Source organism: Cupressus sempervirens, chromosome 10 (assembly GCF_028749045.1).
Source record: "Cupressus sempervirens isolate cs-2001-9-10 chromosome 10, ASM2874904v1, whole genome shotgun sequence".
NCBI classification, from domain to species: Eukaryota; Viridiplantae; Streptophyta; class Pinopsida; order Cupressales; family Cupressaceae; genus Cupressus; species Cupressus sempervirens.
Genome location: NC_143127.1, coordinates 162,337,189 through 162,361,908, shown reverse-complemented (window position 1 = coordinate 162,361,908; position 24,720 = coordinate 162,337,189). Strand labels below are relative to the sequence as shown.

General features: G+C 41.1%; 1 protein-coding gene across 1 annotated transcript; it reads left to right on the top strand.

Moving 5' to 3' along the window:
• The first annotated feature begins 1,738 nt into the window (after positions 1 to 1,738).
• Positions 1,739 to 24,132, top strand: LOC149533104 (uncharacterized). Its single transcript, XM_089805804.1, has 3 exons — positions 1,739 to 2,049; positions 19,443 to 21,483; positions 21,979 to 24,132. Exons 1-3 carry the CDS (start codon positions 1,739 to 1,741, stop codon positions 24,130 to 24,132), a joined length of 4,506 nt encoding a protein of 1,501 aa, XP_089661930.1.
• The last annotated feature ends 588 nt before the right edge of the window (positions 24,133 to 24,720 follow it).

Genomic DNA, 24,720 nt, shown 5'->3' with positions numbered 1-24,720 from the left:
TGACATATGTCCCTAGGGGTCATAGGACCCCTAAGGACATATTCGAATTGTTCAAATTGGTCAAAAGGGGTCATAGGGTGACTTATGACCCCCTTTGACCCATTAAACGACGACATATGTCCCTAGGGGTCCTAAGACCCCTAGCGACATATTTGAATCATTCATATGCATCAAAGGGGGTCATAGGGTGACCTATGACCTCCTTTGACCCATATGAATGATGACATATGTCCTTAAGGGTCCTAGGACCCCTAGAGACATATTCAAATCGTTCATATGGGTCAAAGGGGGTCATGGGTGACCTATGTCCCCCTTTGACCCATTAAATGATGACATATGTCCCTAGGGGTCCTAGGACCCATAAGTGTAGACACCTAAATTTGATTACATCACTTCAGTAATCCTATTTAGTTATCTCTAAAGGAATCATTAATTAAATTCCTATTTAATCAATCCTTTGCCATTCCCTAGTTGATTAATTTAATTAATCATCTATAGTCCTAATTGATAAATCAAATAACTTATGATTTATCAATTAAATCCTATTCTTCTATCTAAATCCAAAATCCTCATTTATTAAATAAACCTATTTGATAAATAAAACCCACAAATCTAATAACCCTTAACTTATTCCTAAACCCTCCTTTTAGCCTAATCCACCCCATCCACCCATACTAACCAAGCTTAGCCACTAACTCACCCACCCTTATGAATTCCATACACTTGCAAATCTCTAACATCCCTAATCTAATCCTAAACCCAAGCCTAATCCACCCCCTAATGTTGTCACATTCCCTAAGCAAGCTTAAGACTTTCTTAAGCCAAGGAAAGTCAACAATCTCAACTCCCTCCAAAATATCCCAACCACCCAACAATGAATGCTCTTACAAAAGCCATAAAGACTCTTACAAGCTCTTACAAGCCATAATGAAGGGTCTTTATGAATATATTATCCTTTGAGCCTCCTTTGATGAATAATCCTTCCCCTTTCCTCCATCCACTCACCCTATGACATGTGTCACTCCCTGATTGATGCTAAACAAGCACAATTCATGTGCTCCCTTTTGAGTGCATCCTAGCCCTCCTTAAGCTTTCATCTTTGCTTCCATCTTAGCCCTCCATCCCTCAAGCCCTTAGCCTATAAATTGAATCCCCTCCCAAGCCATTTCATCACAATCTTGGAGCTAAAGTTATAATGCCCTTTTGAGAGCCAAAAAGCCATCAACCATACCCTTATGATGCCAAATTGAGAGCTCACAAAGCTACCAATTTGCCATTTTTCATCTCCATTGAAGCTAGTTTTTGGCAACCTTGAGCATACATCCCAATCTTTAGACCCATCTACCAAGCAAGGAGCTAAATCCCATTGGGAGAGTCCATTTATTTGGCTCACATTTCCAATTGGGTTTTCCTCTTTAGTATCCCATTTATGTTATGGTTTATATGCTAGTTAATGATTTTTTTTTTGAATAGATTAGTATTACTTGCTAACATATTTCTCATATACATTTTGACACACTCGGTGGGACCCTACTATGGGTCATTTAATCCTCTATTTCTATCTATATGTTGTTTTTTGCTAATAATCTAATGTTTCTTGTCATTTGAGTGAGTTGTAGGGTTTAATCTTGTTCTTGTAGGTTAAAGGAAGCATTAGGGAGAAAAAACGAAGCTTCAAAAATCAAATTCCAAAATTTTTCTGAAGAAAATCCGCATGTTTTAAACCAAATTCTGCGCAATGTTGTCTCCGCAGATCGGCGTCTTTGACTGGTTGACTATCGTCTCCGAATCTAAAACTGTCATCTCCAAAGTGAATTATGTCATCTGTGTAGATCAGTGTCTCCGCATTTCAGTGTCTCTGCCTGGCTTTTATCGTCGTCTCCGATGCTGCCATCAGTCAAATTTTCATCTCCGCTACCGCCAGCAAACAAACTGTCATCTCCGCCGCTGCCAACTTAATCTGACGTCTTTGCCTCTTCCTTTGTCATCTATGCAGATTAGCATCTCTGCAGTTTGGCGTCTGCGCTTGATGAACTGTCGTCTTCACCTGTCACTGTTGCACTTTTGCTTTAAAATTTGACTTTTAGTGGTTTCGTAGGATTTAGACCATTTTAAGCATTTTTACGCATAGGAAAAACCACAAAAAAAGTTTTTAAAAAATTTCCCATAGTTAAGCTTTCCTTTTTGAAGATTTTGGTGACTAATCAATGTCTTTTTTGTCTTATTGTAGGTTGGAGCAACTTTTTGGGTGACTAATCATGTGTTTTAGGGTTTTCATTGAATGAACTTGAATGGTTAAACACATTTTCTATTGAATGAATGTTGCTAAAAAAAACACTCTTGAATGCCATGGGTTAAAATCAAATTTTCCTTGAATGCATGATTAAAATAACAAATCCAATCTTGAATGTCAAGGATCAATTAACCATTGCAATATCAAACACTTCATTTGGAGCTTCTAAAATTGAACAAAACAAATCTCTTTTCCACATGCAATCTAGGTAAAGTTTGATTTTTGGACATTCAAGAAACTTTGTTAAGTTAAAATACAAATTTGCAAAAATCAGTTTGAGTAGTTCCTTGGACTCACCTCTTTTCTAATCACCCATCAATTCAACCATTGGTTGCAATCTCAGTGCCATTTATGGGGATGGGTCTACTTGAAAAAGGTGTTAAATGTTCTACAATCTAACTCACTCACTTGGTCCTTGAACATTTGCTTTAACTTTATCAAAATTCTTAAATGATCAAAACTCTAGATTAAATCGATCACACTTCAAGTTTGGGCACTAAAATTGAACAACTATTGACGTGGAGGGCCTACGGGCATGCGCTTGACAAATCGAGTCTCACACATCTTTGCTTTGGGCTTTAAAACAAAATCACACCAACTCTTGAATGCTTTAAAAGGAAATCAATCGATACTTGACGTGGAGGGCCTCCGAGCGCGCGGGTTTACTTTTTTGTTGACCCTAACTCTTCTTCTTGTATTCATTCTTTGCTCGATTTTGTTTTGTTGGCACTTCAAGTTGGAATTAAACATTGTCTCTTAAACATGAGTGCTTGCAAGGTCTAGATCAGCACACATAAGAGTTAGTTGGTAAAAGAACAAGCATGTTTTTTAGCCCAAGGTCATCCAAGTCTTCTCTCCCCCTATCATCTTTCGAGGCCATCTTGTGTGCATAAGATTAGGATCCAAAACCTTGTTTCTTTTTAGGAGGCCTACTTGGGGATTTCATCACCCCTTGGGATGACCTCAACTCCAGCGTTTTGGCAGAGTACAAAGATCAGGAGGTGAATCCAAAAACACCTCTCTGGGAATCAAGATTTTTGTCACTCGGGCTAAGCCTCAAGGAACTTTATACCCTTGAGAAGTGAAAGAGGAGAAGTGGGTTACTGCTCCTCTTGGCTGTGTGACATATTTTTTGTTTCATCTATGGATTTGGGCCTCACGTACCTTTGGGTATATCGAGGATTCCCTAGCTAAACCAACTGTCAGCCTTATAGACAACCATCTAGGATGTTAATGTGTTTAAAGTGACTAATCGAAACATTTGTAGAACATACACACTCCTTGGTGCAAGTATCACATTTTGGGAATCAAAACTACTATCTGGTTGTTTCTATCTATTATTTGGTCTTTTACTTATTGAATGCATGTTTGCCAAACTTGGTCAATCCTAGCTTAGGGCACACTTAGCGTAGTCACTGCCTATCCTAGAAGTTGAACAAGTTGAAGCAAAATAACCGAGGTCTCTCAAAGCCAAACAGATCCAAGAATTCATGTCAGAGCAACCCAAACCCAAATAGAAGTTCCACAAAGTCAAACTCAAGCCATCTCAGGCATACCAAGAACTTTTAGCCAAGAGAAAGGAACTAACACTAAGCCCTCGAATTGCCAAACTCCACAAAGCAGAGGACAAAGTTGCCGACAAAGCAGTTCAAGAGGCCTGGTTAGAGTGCACCATCAAATTTAGCCAAAATCCAGGAGTTAACAATGCTTATTCCTTACCAACTAGGCATGATTTCTATGATTAGACCCCCTTGTTTCTCCACATCTTTTTGGATAAGCTTCACTTTAGAGTCATCTTTGTAGAAAATTCAGCCATTTTAGGTTATCCCCTTAAGCATTATTAGCTCATTCATCTCATTTAGGACCAAACCATCTAGCCAGCAATCCAAAATCTTCACATCCAAGCCTTCAAAATTTGTTGTCACCTTGCCAAAAGTTTTCCATTCCTAAAAACTTTCAAATCCACCAACCTCACCAAGGTTATCCCTTTGACAGAGCTTTGTCTAGGGTAATCTAGCTTTGTCACTTGTCATCCCTCATCACCTTGAGCTAAAGGTTGGGATCCACAAGTGGTCAATCTTGTGTTCTTCCTAAAGGATCATCAGTCTATCCTTAAGTTGACACAATCACCACGAAGCTTGCACATAGGAAATCAGACCTTTTGTGCTTTGGCATCATATTTTTGAAGTTAGAATCCCAAACCCAATCCTCCTTAGGTTTTGTCATATAGCTTTGCCTCAACCTAGGAAATCATTTGCATAGAAAAACCTTCCCCCCTTTTTTGCATCCACCAGCATTTGTTGCATCCCATCCCTAGGAGCATTTTTAATGCCACTTGTCACTTGCTTAGCCAAGAAGAAAGAAACAATGGATCCCTATCATTTGGATCGAGTAGCCTCACCCCCCTTGAGAAATCAGCCATCCTTTAGCCCAGAGAAAGCTATGCCATCACCTATTGACATTGAAGCTTTCATGAACCAACCAGGAAATGCAGTATTGTTAAATGCCATTATAAACAAGAACAAAGAGACAATCATGGCTAATTTTCAAAGGGACAATGTAGGAACCTTTGACTTTGGAAGACCCCATCCATTATCAAATCCATCTCACCCATTGTTTGGGCAGCTGCCACCACCCATAGGCTCTTATGATCCAAATTATCCTCAATATATGCCAAAAGAAGAGCCTCCAGCCAATCCATATGATCCAATAGACCCAAACATACCATCATCCACCCAAGTTGAAATCTCCATGCTGCAAGCCAAACCAGCCGCCACCACTCCATCCTTGGTTCATACCTCTCCGCTCCAAACCCCCTTTACCCAAAACACCTCACCATTCATGCCCTTCACTATTGCTGTTGTTGCTCCCCAACCCAACCTTCCAAATCCACCCATCTCCCAAATCAGTGCTAGCATCTTTGGCCAACCTTAGCAATATACAACAGGGATGTTGCCCATGGGGCCAAGTAATCAACCTTTCATCACCCCCAGCTTGTTCAACATAGCCCAAAGCACAATCCCATCATTTCCATTAGGTCTTGGGAGCTCAGTGCCATCAGCCACAAATCCACAAGCTACTACCCTCACTCCACAAAGTTATCAAACCCCACAAGCTACTACCAATGTTCTGCTCAGCTCTCAAGTGACCCAAGCTCCCACCACCACTCTACCAAGCTTCCAAATCCAACCACCAAGCTATCAAACCCCATCAATTCCATTTCCTAGCTTTCAATTCCCACCACCTCCACCACCAACTAATCCATTACCTCCTAATACCAACTACTTTTCAATGCCACTTCTAGGAGGTAACCCACCAATCCAGCTGACCACCAATTATTTGTAGGTGCCATCCCAAATGGGGGCACAGCCCACATACCTTGGTCAAACCCCACAAGCCCCCCGATCCTTTCCCCAAGCTTCACAACCATCTTACACCTTACCTCCACAAATCCATTCATTTATCCCACAGCTAGCTTATGTTCCTCAATCCCAACCTCAAATCCCATATCAATAGCAAGCCTCGCAGCACATGCAGCAATATGCGCCACCTCCCCCTCAACAACTCGTCATCCACCATGCAGCTACCCAAACAATGTACAATCCCTATCAGCAAATCCCTCACATCCATCCATATTCGGTGGCCCCATCTAGTGCATACCTACCTCAAGGCACTCCTATATTGGGGGCACCCCAACCATCACCTATCAATTCAGAATGGGAGCAAATGAAGACAACTATGAAAGCCATCCAAGAAGGGAATGATCCGAAGACATTCAAGTTTGAGAATGTGTGTCCTTACCCATTTGATAGAGCCATTACCATGAAACCATTTCCCAAACACTTTGAGGTACCCAAATTTGACAAATTCAGAGGAAAAGGAGACCCTGTCACACATATCAAAGAATTTTACATGCACTGCCAGGACGTGGCATACAATGATGTCTTCCTCTTGCACCTTTTTCCCAAAAGCTTGGCTAGACCAGCTCTTGAATGGTTTTATAGAATCCCCTATGGCACAATTAAAAGCTTTGCTGAATTATCTGAGGCATTCGTAGCCCAATATGCCCATCTTGTTGAAACAGAGCTATCAATAGTTGACCTTGTCCATACTAAGAAAAAAGGTGGAGAAAGCCTCACTGAATACCTGCAAAGATGGAAAACCCTTACCACCTGCATATCCTGCACCTTGCCAAAGCACCATGTGGTGAAAATGTTTATTGATAATGTCCATCCTAGCTTGGCTCACCACATGACCATGAACTATTTGCAGACCTACAAAGATATCAAAGAGAAAGGAATGATCCTTGACCAAGGACTCGTTAAAGATGGTGTGGTCAAGATTTACAAGGCAGCCAACCAAAATCAATCACATTCCAATGACAAGTCTAGATATTGGAACAAAAACAAGCATGTTGCAATAGATGGCTTCACTGACACCAGACATGTGAATATTGTCGATCCTTCTCACAACCAGTCCAACCCACCATATCAACCAAACAATCAACAAGCTATCAACTACCAACAACAGAATAATCAAAGCTATCAAAACAACAATCCAAGACCCAACTTCCAAGGGTCTAGCAATCAAGCTAATGCCATCAATGTAGTTGCAAGACAAAAGCCCAAATTCCAACATACACCTAGAAATTATACACCCCTTGGTGAACCTTTGGATGTCATTTTTGAGAAATTAGTCAAGGAAAACCTCATCAAATTTCCTCCTACCCAGCAAATTGACCCAAGCCAATCTAAAGCTGCATGGTACAAAGATAATGAGTACTGCAAATTTCATAGGGTAAAAGGTCACACTACCCTCAGATGCATGAAACTGAAAGACTATGTGCAGGACCTCATTGATCAGAAGGAAATCACTGTTGGTGCCCAAACCTCTCCCAATGCAGGCTTACAAATCTATCAAAATGCTTTTCCTTCTCACAACAATAAAAATCTTGGAAAAGCACCTATCCAAACCAACAACAACAACACCAACAAATGTCAGCCAAACCAACAGCATGGGAAGAACAATGACCACACTTCATCCTATATAGACTATGGTAGCCTTATAGGTTGTATATCCAAGAAAGAGCCTTCTGTCAATGTTATCGATATCTAAGGACCAAACAATGAGTGTGCAATCACCACTCAAAGAGCCCGTTTTAACATCGCAGGCCCACCAATTTCACTAGCACCATCAGCTCTGTCAAAAAGCCAGTTCAATATCTTGGAACACCTTGGGAACATGCCAGCCCAAATCTCCATTTTAGACCTTCTTCGCACTAGTCATGTGTACAAGAACATCCTTGATAGTGCTCTCATAGAATCTTGTGTCCCTTCTGATATCAATGCTACTGATTTTTGTAATCTTGTTGGACACCTATCCTCCTCATGTGCCCTATCATTCAAACCCATCGACATACCCATGGTCGAGCCAGATCACACCCTTTCGCTTCGCATAGCCATCATGGTATCCAACTTTACCGTGAAAAGTGTAATGATAGATAATGGATCAGCTTTGAATATTTGCACCCTAAAATTTATAAAACAAGCTGGGTATACTGAGGAAGATATCATCAGTGAGGTTATCACCATCAAAGCTTATGACAACTTGGAAAGAACCATAGAAGGAACTATTTTACTGCCAATCAAGGTTGGGCCAGTCATCCAAGAAACACTCTGCCATGTTATTGATCTAAACCTACCATTTAACATCCTCCTTGGTCGCCCATGGATTCATGCCATGAAAGCCGTTCCATCCACTTACCATCAGTGCATCAAATTTTTGCATCAAGGCACTAAGGTAACCATCCATGCCGATCCAGAACCCTTTGCCTACTGCAATGCGGTTGAAGCTTCATATACAAACCACTGCCCTAGAATTGATATTGGCACATCCATCGCCAGCTCATCCCACAATTTTAATGACCTAGAAACCATTCTCGCCTCCACCTTATCTACTGTGAAGATCAATAACAAAGGCTGTGGAGAGTATAGTCTGTCGGATGCATTTGTTGTTGGGGCACTCCCACTTGATCCACATGCCCATGGAAGACTGACATATCACAAAGCTAAGGAGATTCCACCTCCTTTATACAAACAGTTTGGCCCAACAACCTTTGTATCCTCGAAAATCCCTCTTCATGAGGAGCTCACTCCAGATATCAACAAATGGTTACATAAGGATGCACCTCAAAGAAGTCAAGCACACCTTGATCACTTTAGCCAGAAGTATCCCCAAGAACATAAGCTCATTACTGACAAATGGAACTATCAAGGTGGTGGTCTAGGACCAGAAGAAAGAGGCATGCAGTGCCCCATCGACGCACACAAGTGGGAATCGAAGGCAGGTCTTGGCTTTGGCATACCCACAACTAGGGGTACCAATGAGAACAGTCACACTTTTTCGAACATTCACCATGACCTTGTCGACATTAAATACATTCCTGAGGAAGTTGAAAAGAGAGCCTATGACGATATCCTAGACCAAATCTCCCTCGGAGACTTTGTTCTTCAAGAACTATCCATCCACCTCATTGACCTACCACTCGCCCATCCACAACTCATAGATTGGGACCAACCAAGCGTCATACACATTGATGAGTTCACATCAGAGGAAGCACTTTTGAGATTCATGGGAGCCAAAACACCTCACAAGAAAAAAAAGCCAGATTCTGCCTATATCTACAAGCTAGATCCCGAAGGGTATTTTGGAGAAAATCCCCAACCTAGTTTCGATACACCCAAAACTGGAACTAAGGTGAATATGAGACTAGCTAAGGCAGCAAAGAGAACCCCTCAGCAAGGAAATCCAAGGCCACAAGCAGAACATGAGGATTTAGCATTACCTCCTCAAGATAATCAACCAGAGATATCTTCTATTCTAATTGAGGATACTAGGGAAGTCAACATCGATTCTTCAACGATCCCTAGGCTTGTTCACATTGCTGCATCCCTATCACAGGACCAAGCTGACCTCCTCTTTGAGGTCTTAAGAGAGAGCATTGGTCGATTTGCATGGTCATATCAAGACATGCTAGGGCTTGATCCAAAGCTTGTAGTTCATCATCTTGTAGTCGATCCAAAGATCAAGCCCGTCAGACAAAAGCTTAGAAAAATGCACCCCAAGGTGGCATTATTGGTCAAAGCTGAATTAGAGAGAATGTTAGCTGCTAAGGTTATCTGACCTATCGACTACTCAGAGTGGATCTCCAACATGGTCCCTATCACTAAACCTTCCAATGACATCAGAATCTACATTGATTTCAGAGATCTTAACAAAGCTTGTCCAAAAGATGATTTTCCCTTGCCCAACATAGATATGATTGTTGATCTTACAGCTGTACATGAAATTTTGTCCCTCATGGATAGATTTTCTAGGTATAATCAAATCAATATTGCAGAAGAGGATCAGCATAAGACAACATTCACTACCCCTTGGGGAACCTTTTGCTACAACATGATGCCTTTTGGCCTAAAGAATGCTGGGGCTACCTATCAAAGAGCTATGACAGCCATTTTTCATGATCTCATCCATAGCATTTTGGAAGATTATGTGGATGATATCTTGGTCAAGTCTCATACCTTCATGAATCATCTTGCTGACCTGGAGAAAGTCTTTGATAGGTTAGCCAAATATCATCTCATGCTGAATCCCAAGAAATGTGTCTTTGGGGTCACATCGGGCAAGCTTCTAGGCTTCATAGTTTCTAAACGAGGTATAGAGATCGACCCCAAGAAGGTCAAGGCTATCTTAGACATGCCTCCTCCCCAAATACTGCGACAGCTTTGCTCTCTTCAAGGAAAGCTCCAATTTTTTTGACGCTTCATCTCCCAGCTTGCGGATAAGTGTACACCATTTTCACATTTACTGAAGAAGGATGAGAACTTCAAGTGGGATCCTTTATGTCAGCGCAACTTTGACCATCTCAAGTAGTATCTCATCAATCCCCCTATCTTGGTTCCACCAGTTCCTGGTCGTCCCCTGATTTTGTACATATCAGCAACACCTACTACTCTAGGGGCACTTCTAGCACAGCTTGATGACTACAACAGAGAAAGAGCTATCTACTACATTAGTAGAACCCTAGTTGGTAATGAACTCAATTACACTCCTATGGAAAAAGCTTGTTTGGCAGTTGTTTTCTCAACTCAAAAGCTTTGCCACTACATGCTAAGTCATACCATCCAACTAGTCTCCAAGATTGACCCTCTCAAGTATATGCTCTTCAAAACAGCACTTACAGGCCATTTGGCCAAATGGGTTATGCTCCTTAGCGAATTTGACATCCAGTATGTGGACAGAAAGGCAATCAAAGGGCAGGCTATAGCAGATCACCTAGTTGATGCACCTCTAATAGATGCATATCCTTTGATCACAGAATTTCCAGATGAGCATATTTGCCTAATTGAAGAATAGCCCCCATGGAAACTTTATTTTGATGGCTCATACACATCTCATGGATCAGGGGTAGGAATATTGTTGGTCACACCTCAAGGAGATTACATTCCAAAAGCCTTCAAGCTACAATTCCCTAGCACCAACAATATAGCTGAATATGAGGCCCTCATAGTAGGATTAAAGATAGCTATAGAATGGAATATCACTGAGTTACAAATCTTTGGTGATTCTCAGCTCATCATCAAGCAATCCCTAAATGAATATCAAACCAAAGATGAAAATCTATTACCCTACAAAGAGCTAGTTGATCTGCTGACCCAACATTTTACAAAGCTTCAATTTACACAAGTGCCTCGAATACAGAACAAAGCAGTAGATGCTATGGCTACTATAGGCTCGCTCTTGGAAATTCCCCAAGCAGCTACACAGTATGAGTTTTTAGTGGAGCAACTCCTCACACCTGCCTATGCGAATGAGGATTCAAACTGTATTTGTATCTTGGTTGGTCCCCAATCCCCTTGGTACCATGAGATTCACGCTTACCTTAACGATGGTATCATATCCCCTCACCTCACATGTACCCAATGCCAAAACCTCATCCAAAAATCATCCCGCTATGTTGTCATAGCCAATACCCTATATCGTCGAGGTTATCACGATACTCTCTCTCGATGTTTAGACCAAAACGAGGCCGCGATGGTGTTAAAGGAAGTACACTCTGGACTTTTCGGTGCCCACACAAGTGGTATTGTCCTAGTGTGACAAATCCTTAGAGTAGGCTACTATTGGCCTACCATTGAAGAAGACTGACTTTGTCAGAAAGTGTCTCCCATGTTAGTAGCATGCAAATCTTGTGCACGCTCCAGCACAAGATCTACAGCCTATTGCACCACCTTGGCCTTTCGCTTGTTGGGGCCTTGATCTAGTTGGAACTATCACACCCCTCTCATCTGATGGACATAAATGGATAATAACAGCTACAGACTATTTCACTAAATGGGTAGAACCAGTCCCCCTAGTCTCAGCTACAGGAGTTCAAGTCTCCAAGTTCATCTTGTACCACATTGTTTGCCGCTTCGGCATCCCATCCACCATCTTCACTGACCACGGAGGTAACTTTGAAAATCTCAACATGAAAGAATTATGCACTTCCCTCTGCATCCGTCACCGCTTTTCTAGCCCATATTTCCCACAAGGTAACGGCCAGGAAGAGGCAACTAACAAAACCCTCCTCAAAATCCTAAAGAAAGTTGTCAATGATTTCGGCCGTGATTGGCACCTACAAATAAATCCAGCCCTATTGGCCTATCAAACTTCCTTCCGTACATCCACAGGCACAACTCCATACTCCCTAGTCTATGGTGCCGAAGTGGTACTACCTATAGAGGTTGAACTTCCCTCCTTGTGCATATCTTTGCAAGGGCAAATATCAGATGAAGAATACAAAGTAGCTTGGCTCACCCAGCTAGATCTCTTAGACGAGAAGCGACAACAAGCCTATGATCATCTCACAATCTATCAAACTCATCTCAAAAGGAATTTCAACAAGAGGGTGCTTCCACGAAACTTTCAGCCAGGTGACTTGGTCCTCAAAGAAAACATGAAAGTCCAAGTAGATCAAGAAAAGAAAGGCAAGTTTGAACCTACATGGCTTGGTCCTTATGTTGTCACTGCTTCCTTTGGCTCCGAAGCCTATCAGCTATCTACATCGAAAGGAGAACTCTTGAATGATCCTACTAGCATCATTCATCTCAAGAAGTTCTATGCTTGAAGATCCTTGGTATACCCAGCTTTTGAAAAATACAAAAAAAAATAGTAAAGAGAAATAAGTGTCCAATGGTGAAAACTTGGCAATTCAAGTGCCTTGGATAGGTACCTTGGTGAAAACCTGGTAATTCAGGCACCTTGTGTACTAAGACTAATCCATTATCTATCACTATCCTATCCCTCATCCATTCACCCACCATCCCATAAAATACCTGCTTGTTCCCTTAGTGTTCCAACCAAATATCCAAAATCTAATGGAACTTGTAAATACCTCCTATACAGCTTGTAAAATCTTGTACCAAAGCTTGTATTATACCTTTTAAATCTTGTACCATACCTTGTATATCCTAATCTTGTCCAAAGTTTGTACCATATTCTAGCCTGTAAATAATCTTGTATCCTAGCTTGTATACTATCACGTGCACACACAAAACCCCATTTTCACTTAAGCTTTTCGCAAACCATCTACCTATCCACCTATCACCTATTATAGACATCCCATCCTTCACAAACATTTCCATCTCACAAAAACCAAAACATGAACAAACTTGTACATTTTTAACATATCTTGGTCCATCAGCTTGTACATCCTCTTTAGCTTAGTACCATTGTATCTATCCAGCGTTCGTGTCAGTTCGTCCTTGATCAACATCTTGCACCCATTGCACATCTTGGTTAACTATTCCATTGCATCCTTTAGCTAGATCTCCTATCACCAAAGTGTTATCCTTCTTAGTTCAGCTTGCCAGAGGCATCACTCATCCAGATCCATCAGCTTAGGTGCTCTCCGATAGATCCTCGCAGGATATAGCTTTCCTCATGTCTAATCTTGGTCCGTTAGTACCTCGTCCTACCCATCTCATTGGCAAACGGTTCTCTTTTGGATTTTCACTTTCTTTTGATTTGGGATCTTCCCTTTTGGGTCTTGAAGTATCTTTTCCAAGAAATCTCCTTGTTCCCTCCTCAAGGTTGCCACGATCTTCCATATCATAGTATGCTGCGAATGGGGCAATTAGAGTGTAAGGTCTTGATCAAGTCTTTCATTTGTTTTTCTTTTCTGCTTGTGGGTTCTCCAGTGTCGTTTCCACGTTGCTTCCTCTAGGATTCATGTGTGATGCTGGGGCAATCTTTGTGTGTTTTTTTTGAGTCAGTCTGTTAGTCCCCTGGATAGTTGGTGAAAAAGCCTTGATGTTCTTAGTAACCTTGGCAATTAACCAACAGTCCTATAGAAAATCTAGTGCTCAACTACATGGTGGTACTTCTATTTGAAGTATCCCCCTGCTCAAAAAGCTTCAATGGAATCCCTTTCTCTCCATTATCCCCCATCCATATCTAGCATCCATCTCTCCTACCCCAGCTTATGCATCAGTATCTCTTTGAATCACTCCTCACCTTTAGCTTTAGGGATCCACAATCCTAGTCTTAGGGATCCACCAATCTAATCAACCCACCAAGCCTCATCTTTCAAGATCCACAATCCTAGTCCTAGGGATCTTTGAAACCCATCTTCAGCCAATCTGACTCTTTGAAATCCTACTGCATTAGCTCTATCATCCCATCATCCATCTCCCTACTATGGATTCATTTTATAGCGCTCTAATCATCCATCCTCCTCCCAATCCTAGAAATTCTTAAGCTTGCTTTACTCTTGTGCCCCTGATTTTCCTTTATCATCCTCCCGTAATGAGAGTTTGAGCTAATTCAGCCCCTTCTCTTTGCCAACCTGTATCATAGCTCATCTCAATTTCTTGTACTTTTCAAGAAATTTTCGAGCCTCATTTCTCTCCCTGCCACCTTCTTGAGGGGGCATCATTTAAGTCTAGTCTCTCCTCTTCTTATCCGAGACTGGGGCAACCTCGTTGCTAAAACATCTTCCTTGTGTTGTCTTCATTCGAACTTCTTTGAAATAGTGTTGTCTCAACACTATGTCAAAGAGGGGGAAAATGTAGATACCTAAATTTGATTACATTGCTTCAGTAATCCTATTAAGTTATCTCTAAAGGCATCATTAATTAAATTCCTATTTAATTAATCTTTTGCCATCCCCTAGCTGATTAATTTAATTAATCATCTATAGTCCTAATTGATAAATCAAATAACTTATCATTTATCAATTAAATCCTATTCTTCTATCTAAATCCAAAATCCCGATTTATTAAATAAACCTATTTGATAAATAAAACCCATAAATCTAATAACCCTTAACTTATTCCTAAACCCTCTTTTTAGCCTAATCCACCCCATCCACCCATACTAACCAAGCTTAGCCACTAACTCACCCACCCTCATGAATGACATCCACTTGCAAATCTCTAACATCCCTAATCTAATCCTAAACCCAAGCCTAATCCACCCCCTAATGTTGTCACATTCCCTAAGCAAGCTTAATACTTTCTTAAGCCAAGGAAAGTCAACAATCTCAACTCCCTCCAAAATATCCCAACCACCCAACAATGAATGCTCTTACAAAAGCCATAAAGACTCTTACAAGCTCTTACAAGCCATAATGAAGGATCATTATGAAGATATTATCCTTTGAGCCTCCTTTGATGACTCATCCTTCCCCTTTCCTTCCATCCACTCACCCTGTGACATGTGTCACTCCCTGATTGATGCTAAACAAGCACAATCCATGTGCTCCCTTTTTAGTGCATCCTAGCCCTCCTTAAGCTTTCATCTTTCCTTCCATCTTAGCCCTCCATCCCTCAAGCCCTTAGCCTATAAATTGAATCCCCTCCCAAGCCATTTCATCACAATCTTGGAGCTAAAGTTATAATGCCCTTTTGAGAGCCAAAAAGCCATCAACCATACCCTTATGATGCCCAATTGAGAACTCACAAAGCTACCAATTTTCCATTTTTCATCTCCATTGAAGCTAGTTTTTGGGAACCTTGAGCATACATCCCAATCTTTAGACCCATCTACCAAGCAAGGAGCTAAATCCCATTGGGAGAGTCCATTCATTTGGCTCACATTTTCAATTGGGGTTTCCTCTTTAGTCTCTCATTTATGTTATGGTTTATATGCTAGTTAATGCTTTTGTTTTTTAATAGATTAGTATTACTTGCTAACATATTTCTCATATACAATAAGGACATATTCGAATCATTCATATGGGTCAAAGGGGGTCATAGCATGACCTTTGACCCCCTTTGACCCATTAATCGATGACATATGTCCCTAGGGGTCCTAGGACACCTAGGGACATATTCGAATGGGCTATATGGGTCAAAGGGGGTAATAGGGTGATTTATGACCCCCTTTCACCCATTAAACAATCACATATGTCCATAGAGGATCTAGTACACCTAAGGACATATTTTAATCATTCTTATGGATCAAAGGGGATCATAGGGTGACCTGTGACTCCCTTTGACCCATTAAATGATCACATATGTCCCTAGGGGGCATAGGACCCCTAAGGACATATTCGAATCGTTCATATGAGTCAAAGCGGGTCATAGGGTGACGTATGACCCCCTTTGACCCATTAAACGATGACATATGTTCCTAGGGGTCCTAGAAAACTTAAGGACATATTCCAATCATTCATATGGGTCAAAAAGGGTCATAGGGTGACTTGTGTCCCCCTTTGACCCATTAGATGATGACATATGTCCCTAGGGGTATTAGAACCCATAGGGACATATTCGAATCATTCCTATAGGTCAAAGGGGGAAATAGGGTGACCTATGACTCCCTTTGACCCATTAAACAATGTCATATGTTCGTAAGGGTCATAGGACCCCTAAGGACATATTCGAATGGTTCAAATTGGTCAAAGGGGGTCATAGGTTGATCTATGACACCCTTTGACCCATTAAACAATGACATATGTCCCTAGGGGTTCTAGGACCCCTAGGGACATATTTGAATCATTCATATGGGTTAAAGAGGGTCATAGGGTGACCTATGACTCCCTTTGACCCATTAAACGGTGACATATGTCCCTAGGGGTCACAGGACCCCTAAGGACATATTTGAATCGTTCATATGAGTCAAAGGGGGTGATAAGGTGCCCTATGACCCCCTTTGACCCCATAAATGATGACATATGTCCCTAGGGGTCCTAAGACCCATAGGGACATATTCGAATCATTCACATGGGTCAAAGGGGGTCATAGGTCACCCTATGACCCCATTTGACCCATTACACGATGACATATGTCCCTATGGGTCCTAGGACCCATAGCGACATATTTGAATCATTCATATGGGTCAAAGGGGGTCGTAGGGTGACCTATGACTCCCTTTGACCCTTTAAAAGATGACATATGTCCCCAGGGGTCCTAGGACCCCTCGGGACATATTCGAATTGTTCATATGGGTCAAAGGGGTTCATAGGATGACCTATGTCCCCCTCTGACCCATTAAACGATGACATATGTCCCTAGAGGTCCTAGAACCCATAAGTACATATTTGAATCGTTCATATGGATCAAAGAGGGTCATAGCGTGACCTATAACTCCCTTTGACCCATTAAATGGTGACATATGTTCCTAGGGGTCATAGGACCCTTAAGGACATATTCAAATCGTTCATATGGGTCAAAGGTCATAGGGTGACCTATGACCCCCTTTGACCCATTAAATGATGACATATGTCCCTAAGGGTCCTAGGACCTTGAGGGACATATTTGAATCGTTCCTATGGCTCAAAGGGGGTCATAGGGTTACCTATGACTCCCTTTGACCCATTAAATGATGACATATGTCCCTAGGGGTCATAGGACCCCTACGGACATATTTTAATGATTCAAATTGGTCAAAGGTGGCCTATGACCCCCTTTGACACATTAAATGATGACATATGTCCCTAGGGGTCTTAGGACCCCTAGGGACATATTCAAATCCTTCATATGGGTCAAAGGGGGTCATAGGGTGATCTATGACACCCTTTAACCCATTAAACGATGACATATGTCCCTATGGGTCCTAGGACCCGTAAGGACATATTCGAATCATTCATATGGGTCAAAGGGGGTCATAGGGTGACCTATGATCCCCTTTGACCCATTAAATGATGACATATGTCTTTAGGGTCCTAGGACCCCTAAGGACATATTTGAATCATTCATATGGGTCAAAGGGGGTGATAGGGTGCCCTATGACCTCTTTTGACCGATTAAATGATAACATATGTCCCTAGGGTTCCTAGGAACCCTAGAGACATATTTGAATCGTTCATATGGGTCAAAGGGGGTCATAATGTGACCTATGTAAACCTTTCACCCATTAAATGATGACATATGTCCCTATGGGTCCTAGAACCCAGAGGGACATATTTGAATCGTTCATATGAGTTAAAGGGTTTCGTAGGGTGACCAATGACCCCCTTTGACCCATTGAATGACAACATATGTCCCTAGGGGTCCTAGGACCGCTAGTGGTGCAGAGCACAAAGCTTGGTATTAGAGGAATGGATAAAAACTCCATCTTGTCTTCATTCTTCCTTCCTCATACCTCTTTGGATGTAATTAGAGGTTTTATGAAGTTTTATGAAAGGTTTGAATAAATTGAGCCCATTTGTGTAGGCACTTCATCTTATTTGGTGACCCTATAAACCAAGGATGTAAGTAGCCTATAGGGTATATATGTTTTAGGTGTTTAGGAGGGTTTCATATGGCCTAAATAGCCATGATGCTCAATAATATCAAGTTTAGAATGTGTTTTGAAGTCTTCATATGAAAAGTTGCTCATATCGGCAGTTTTGAAAAAAAGTTGCTGACAACTTTTGCAAGAAAACTGTGCAACTTTTCCAAATTAGTTACATTCGACCTCTAACTGCCTTGGAGGTCGGTTTTTAGGTGTCATTAGGCTATAAATATATTGATCCTCTTCCCAAAAGAACAGAGGAACTTCATTGTACGGATTTTTCATTGGATGAATAAAGAACTCCCTATTTTTCTGTTTAACTCGCTGTTTTCAGAGGTTGCACGTGTGGTACGGACGTGAGATTAGAAGTTTAATGGTGGATTTGCAGAGTTTTATGTCCCACTGACTCATTGCATTTTGTTTCGAGTGATTTGAAGGAGTTTGGACAAAGTTAGAGCAAATTGGGTGAAACCAGTCCCAAACCCTCCATAAAATCAGGGTTTTGTGCAAATGAGCCATTAGAGTGCACCTAATTGGTCTCAGGGGTGCAAAACCCAATAATCTGAGAGAAGACATGTACCATTTGTTGATTCTAGGAGTAGGAGTAGTTTCTATGGTGGGAGTCCAAGATTCAATGAGGCCCTAGTTCAAGTTAGGCATAGAATTTGAACTCGGAATTCAGATTTGGAAGTAGAATTGTGAAGTTCGGTTGATTGGAGTGCAACCAAGGGTTGAATTGGAAGTCTTAGACCTTCCCTAACACCATCCAAGTCAGTATCTTATTCTGTGTACCCATTTCCTTGCACTTGCTTAACAAACCAAGCCTAATTAGGCCTATTAGGACTGCATGTTTTGCATAGGTTGGGATATGCTGGAGTGGAGTGAGATTTTAAGATTTGGAGGTCTTTAAGAGGAGTCAAAAGGGTATCTGAAACTCTATTTTATTTACCAAGTCGTTTGGGGAAATCAAAAGATATTGCTGAAACTCAGGTTTTGCTGACCTACTAGGATTTACTAGGTAGGAATTGGTTGGGTGTATTACAAAAGTGTGGGAATCTGAAAAGTTGTTGATTCAGAGTATATTGGGATAGGTGAAGGTGTGTTGACCATCAGATCAAGTGGTTGAGAGGCCTAAAGCATAGATCCTTGTTGTGGCCTAGTTGAGGGATACTATTTCTAAAGACAAATTGGGAGCAGACTTTGCTTACCTGTTCCTTGCATTGAGAAGGTTGTCAAACCTTGTGAGAAGGTTATTTGCCAAGAGTGGAAGGTCCTTTAAGGATCTCCTAAGGTTAGAAGCAAGTTTGGCTTGTTTGAAGGGTCTAAGTGCAATCTAGACCAAGAGTACACTTCCGGTGTGTAACTCTGCATCAAGGTGGTATCAGAGCAGGTTAAGACCTGTTTTCATCATGTCTGAAGGAGAAGATGGACCAGAGAGGGCTCTCCCTCTGAGGGTCACAAATGCAGAACTAGCCAAGATAGTACAAGAACAAATGGCTGAAAGTAGGGCCTTTAGAGAAGAGAATAGAGTAGTCAAGAGAGAGTTGGAGAGACTCAAGGGCAAGTTGAAGAGAGGAGAAAACTATGAATCAGAAAATGAAGAGGTGGAGCAAGATGACAATGCAGCAGCAGTACCACCTGATCAAAGGCCTCTCTTACAAGCACTAGAAAGGATGGGAGTCAAGGGTGGAGAGATCCCTACATTTCAAGGAAAACTCAATCCTGATGAATGCATTGATTGGCTTGAAGCCATGGACAATCACTTTGAATTTGACCACATTCCACCAAGCCAAAAAGTAAAGATTGCCAAGACTAAGTTGAAGGGTGCAGCACTAAGCTGGTGGAATTTTATTCAGAATGAGAGGGCTGAGGATGGCAAGGAGCCCATAACTACTTGGAAAAGAATGAGAGTAGAGATCAAGAGGCAGTTTGTGCCCGAGGATTATGAAATCCTTGTGAACCAAAGGTTGCATAACCTTAAACAAAGGGATCTTGATGTGAGCACATACACACAAGAGTTCCATAACTTGACATTGAGAGCCAAGGTCAATGAGACAAATAAACAAAAACTAGCTGGGTATGTAAGTGGCTTGAAGTATTCTATTCAAGATGAATTGACATTGGTGAATTTGGAGTCTGTACACCAGTGTTTTAATCTTGCATTGAAGATTGAAGAGAAGCATAAGAGGAGAGGTGATTCAAACACCAACAAAAGAGGAGGTAGCAATAATTTCAGAGGAAGAGGGGGCAGATTTCAAGGCAGAGGCTCTGGTTTTAGAGATGAAAATCAGAATCAGAATATTGATACCAGTCAAAGAGGATCTTTTAGAGGCAGAGGCAATAATGGCAATAGAGGAAGGAATGGCAACAGGAGCAGAGGAGGCCAGGTCTTCACTGGTAGGTGTTTTATTTGCAATCAGACAGGGCATCAATCCTTTAGATGTCCCCAAAAAGGAGGAGACAGCAGCAGACCCGGAGATAGGAGAATTAATCTATTGCAAGAAGAAGAAGAGGATGGGCAAAGCATCTCATCCTATCACACCACAACCTCTAGACTTGCTAATCCTAAAACTGGAGAGTGCCTCATGATGCAAAGGACACTTTTGAAGGTGCCACAACCTGCAGAACCACCTCAGAGAAAAACATTGTTCAGGACACATTGCAAGGTGAAAGGAAAGGTATGTAAGTTAATTGTGGATTCAGGATCAACTGACAATATAGCATCTAAAGAAATGGTGGATAAATTAAAGTTGCCTAGGATACCACACCCATACCCTTATAAAGCTTCTTGGTTAACAAAAGACAAACAAACATTGGTAAATGAACAAGTTTGGGTGGAGTTCACATTAGGAGAGTATTCTGATAAAGTTTTGTGTGATGTCACTGAGATGGATGCATATCACCTCTTATTAGGAAGGCCATGGCAGTTTGATGTAAAATCAAGGCATGATGGAGAAACCAACATTTATACAATAACTAAGGGAGGTGTTAAGTATACAATGAGGCCATTGCCTGATGATAGCAAATCAGACCATATAGTTAGTAGTGTGGCTTTAGTAGGGGAGAAGGAATTCCTCAAAACTATAAAAGAAAAGGACACACCCTGCTTTGCAATAGTGGTAAGACCAAAACAAGAATCAAGGAACCTAGTCAAGCCTAGAGCAGATTTGAAAAAAGATGATGTAGGACCCAAGGAGGTTAGGGATTTACTAAACAAGTATCATGGGATTGTGGCAGGGAGTGTACCATCTACTTTACCACCAGAGAGAGAGGTGAGTCATTGTATAGACCTCATACCAGGGGCCACTTTACCAAATAAGGCTGCATACAAGTTGACTCCAGAACAGAATGAGGAGATAGCAAAACAAATAGAAGAGTTGCTGTCTAAGGGTCTGATTAGGAAGAGTGTGAGTCCATGTGCAGTACCTGCAGTACTTGCACCAAAAAAGGAAGGAACATGGAGGCTATGTACGGACTCAAGGGCTATAAACAAGATAACCATCCGGTATAGGTTTCCCATGCCAAGAATGGAAGATTTGTTGGATTGTTTAGGAGGGGCTAAAATTTACTCCAAGGTAGACTTAAAAAGTGGATACCATCAGATAAGGATCAGAAAAGGGGATGAGTGGAAAACAGCATTTAAAACAACTGAGGGTCTTTATGAGTGGCTTGTGATGCCATTTGGGCTATCAAATGCCCCAAGTACCTTCATGAGATTGATGAATGAGGTACTTAAGCCTTTCCTTAACAAGTTTGTTGTGGTATACCTAGATGACATACTAGTGTTTAGCAAGAATGAAGAGGAACACTTCAAACATCTAGATTTGGTCCTAAAAAGATTGCATGAGGAAGATCTCAAGATCAATTTGGAAAAGTGTATATTTGTGAAGGATGAACTGATATTTCTTGGTTTCGTTATTTCTAAGGACTCTTTGAAAATGGATCCATCCAAAGTAGAAGCTATAATAAATTGGCCATCTCCTACCACTGCTAGTGAGGTTAAAAGTTTCCATGGTTTATGTAATTTTTATAGAAAATTCATAAGGAATTTTAGTGGGATATCTGCTCCAATGGTGGATACCATTAAGGGGGGCAAGAAATGTCATTTTGTATGGACTAATGCTGCAGAAGAATCTTTCCAAATGCTAAAGCAGAAGATAGCACAAGAACCAGTCCTAAAGTTCCCTGATTTCAACAAAGTGTTTGTCATAGAATGTGATGCAAGCACTAAAGCTATTGGTGGGGTATTGAGTCAAGAGGGCAGACCAATAGCCTTCTTTAGTGAGAAGTTAAATGAAGCAAAGCAGAAATATTCAGTATATGATCTAGAGTTGTATGCTATGGTCCAATCCTTAAAAAGATGGAGGCATTATTTACTTTCCAAGGAGTTTATTGTTTTTACTGATAATCAGGCTTTGAGCTTTCTTAACAGGCAGGAAAAATTGAATCAAAGGCACATGAAGTGGATGGAGTTCATCCAAGCATATACTTTCTCAATCAAGCACAAGAAAGGGATCACAAATAAAGTTGCTGATGCCCTAAGCAGAAGAAACCTCCTAGTTCAATCAATTGAACTTGAAACCATTGGCATAGAAGGTATGAAGGATCTATACAGCCAAGATGAGGATTTCAAAGAGATTTATAAAGTTTGCCAAAGCATGGAAGGCAGGTATCACACAGAGCTCTCTGATTTTTTAATTCAAGATGGTTTATTGTTTAAGGGGGGACAATTATGTATTCCTAAGGGATCATATAGAGAGAATATAATCAAAGAAAAACATAGTGGGGGCATGTCTGGTCATTTTGGATTAGACAAAACACTTGAGCAAGTTAGGAGATTCTACCATTGGCCAAAAATGCAGACCGATGTAAGAAAGTTTGTGGAATCTTGTATAATTTGTCAAAAGGCTAAAGGGCACTCATCAAATGCAGGGCTTTATACTCCTCTACCTATCCCTGACAGACCATGGGATTCAATAAGCATGGATTTTGTATTGGGATTACCAAAAACTAAGGCAGGAAATGATAGTGTGTTTGTGGTTGTTGACAGATTTTCCAAAATGTCTCACTTTATCCCTTGCAAAACTACACATGATGCTTCAAACATTGCAGGTCTATTCTTCAAAGAAGTGGTAAGACTCCATGGTTTACCAAGGTCTATTGTTTCAGACAGAGACTCCAAGTTCCTAGGACATTTTTGGAGGACTCTTTGGAAAAGACTTGGAACAAACCTTAATTTTTCTTCTGCCTATCACCCTCAATCAGATGGGCAGACTGAGGTAACAAATAGGTCACTAGGGAACCTACTAAGATGCTTGGCACAACAATATGGTGGATCATGGGATAACATATTACCACAAGCTGAATATGCATACAATGATTCAGTAAACAGAAGTACTGGTTTGACACCATTCCAAATTGTTTATGGTGAACACCCAAGGGGAGTACTAGAGTTAAGGGATGTCAGTCAGATGGAGAGGAGAAGTGCCCAAGCTCAAGACTTTGCACAAGTGATGAAGGAGGTACAACACCAAGTGAAAGACAGGCTGTCTAAATCTGCAGACAAGTACAGAGAACATGCCAACAAGAAAAGAAGGGATTTGCAGTTCAAGGTTGGAGACCTTGTCATGGTCCATTTGAAGAAGGAGAGGATGCCAAAGGGACAGCATACCAAGTTGATGGCAAAGAAAATTGGTCCATTTAAGATCCTACAAAAATGTGGGAACAATGCATACAAAATTGAATTGCCACCGGATGTTGGATTGTCACCAATCTTTAATATCTCTGATTTGTTTGCTTTCAAAGAACCTACTGATATTGTGGATGTAGGTACAGGTCTGGAAGAGCAGGTTACTGATGTTGCATTGCCAAAGACACATAAACTCCAAATTGAGTGCATATTGGACAAGAGAGTTTCTATGGAGACACGAAGAGGCACATACTATACCTACTTGGTCAAATGGGCTGGGTTACCTGAGGAGGATGCAACATGGATGACTCAAGCAGAGATAGAGAAAGCAGGCTATCAATTTAACACCATTCCCAACTCAAGGGACTTGAGTTCTTTTGGAGAGGGGTAGTATGGTGCAGAGCACAAAGCTTGGTATTAGAGGAATGGATAAAAACTCCATCTTGTCTTCATTCTTCCTTCCTCATACCTCTTTGGATGTAATTAGAGGTTTTATGAAGTTTTATGAAAGGTTTGAATAAATTGAGCCCATTTGTGTAGGCACTTCATCTTATTTGGTGACCCTATAAACCAAGGATGTAAGTAGCCTATAGGGTATATATGTTTTAGGTGTTTAGGAGGGTTTCATATGGCCTAAATAGCCATGATGCTCAATAATATCAAGTTTAGAATGTGTTTTGAAGTCTTCATATGAAAAGTTGCTCATATCGGCAGTTTTGAAAAAAAGTTGCTGACAACTTTTGCAAGAAAACTGTGCAACTTTTCCAAATTAGTTACATTCGACCTCTAACTGCCTTGGAGATCGGTTTTTAGGTGTCATTAGGCTATAAATATATTGATCCTCTTCCCAAAAGAACAGAGGAACTTCATTGTACGGATTTTTCATTGGATGAATAAAGAACTCCCTATTTTTCTGTTTAACTCGCTGTTTTCAGAGGTTGCACGTGTGGTACGGACGTGAGATTAGAAGTTTAATGGT

Excerpts from the sequence above, each read along its gene's own strand:
- LOC149533104 (XM_089805804.1), top strand. The coding sequence starts at position 1,739 with ATGTTGTCTCCGCAGATCGGCGTCTTTGACTGGTTGACTATCGTCTCC. Across the intron at positions 2,050-19,442 it reads ATGAACTGTCGTCTTCACCT|GTTAAGACCTGTTTTCATCA; the intron begins GTCACTGTTGCA and ends GTATCAGAGCAG. Across the intron at positions 21,484-21,978 it reads GTCCATGTGCAGTACCTGCA|GACTCTTTGAAAATGGATCC; the intron begins GTACTTGCACCA and ends GTTATTTCTAAG.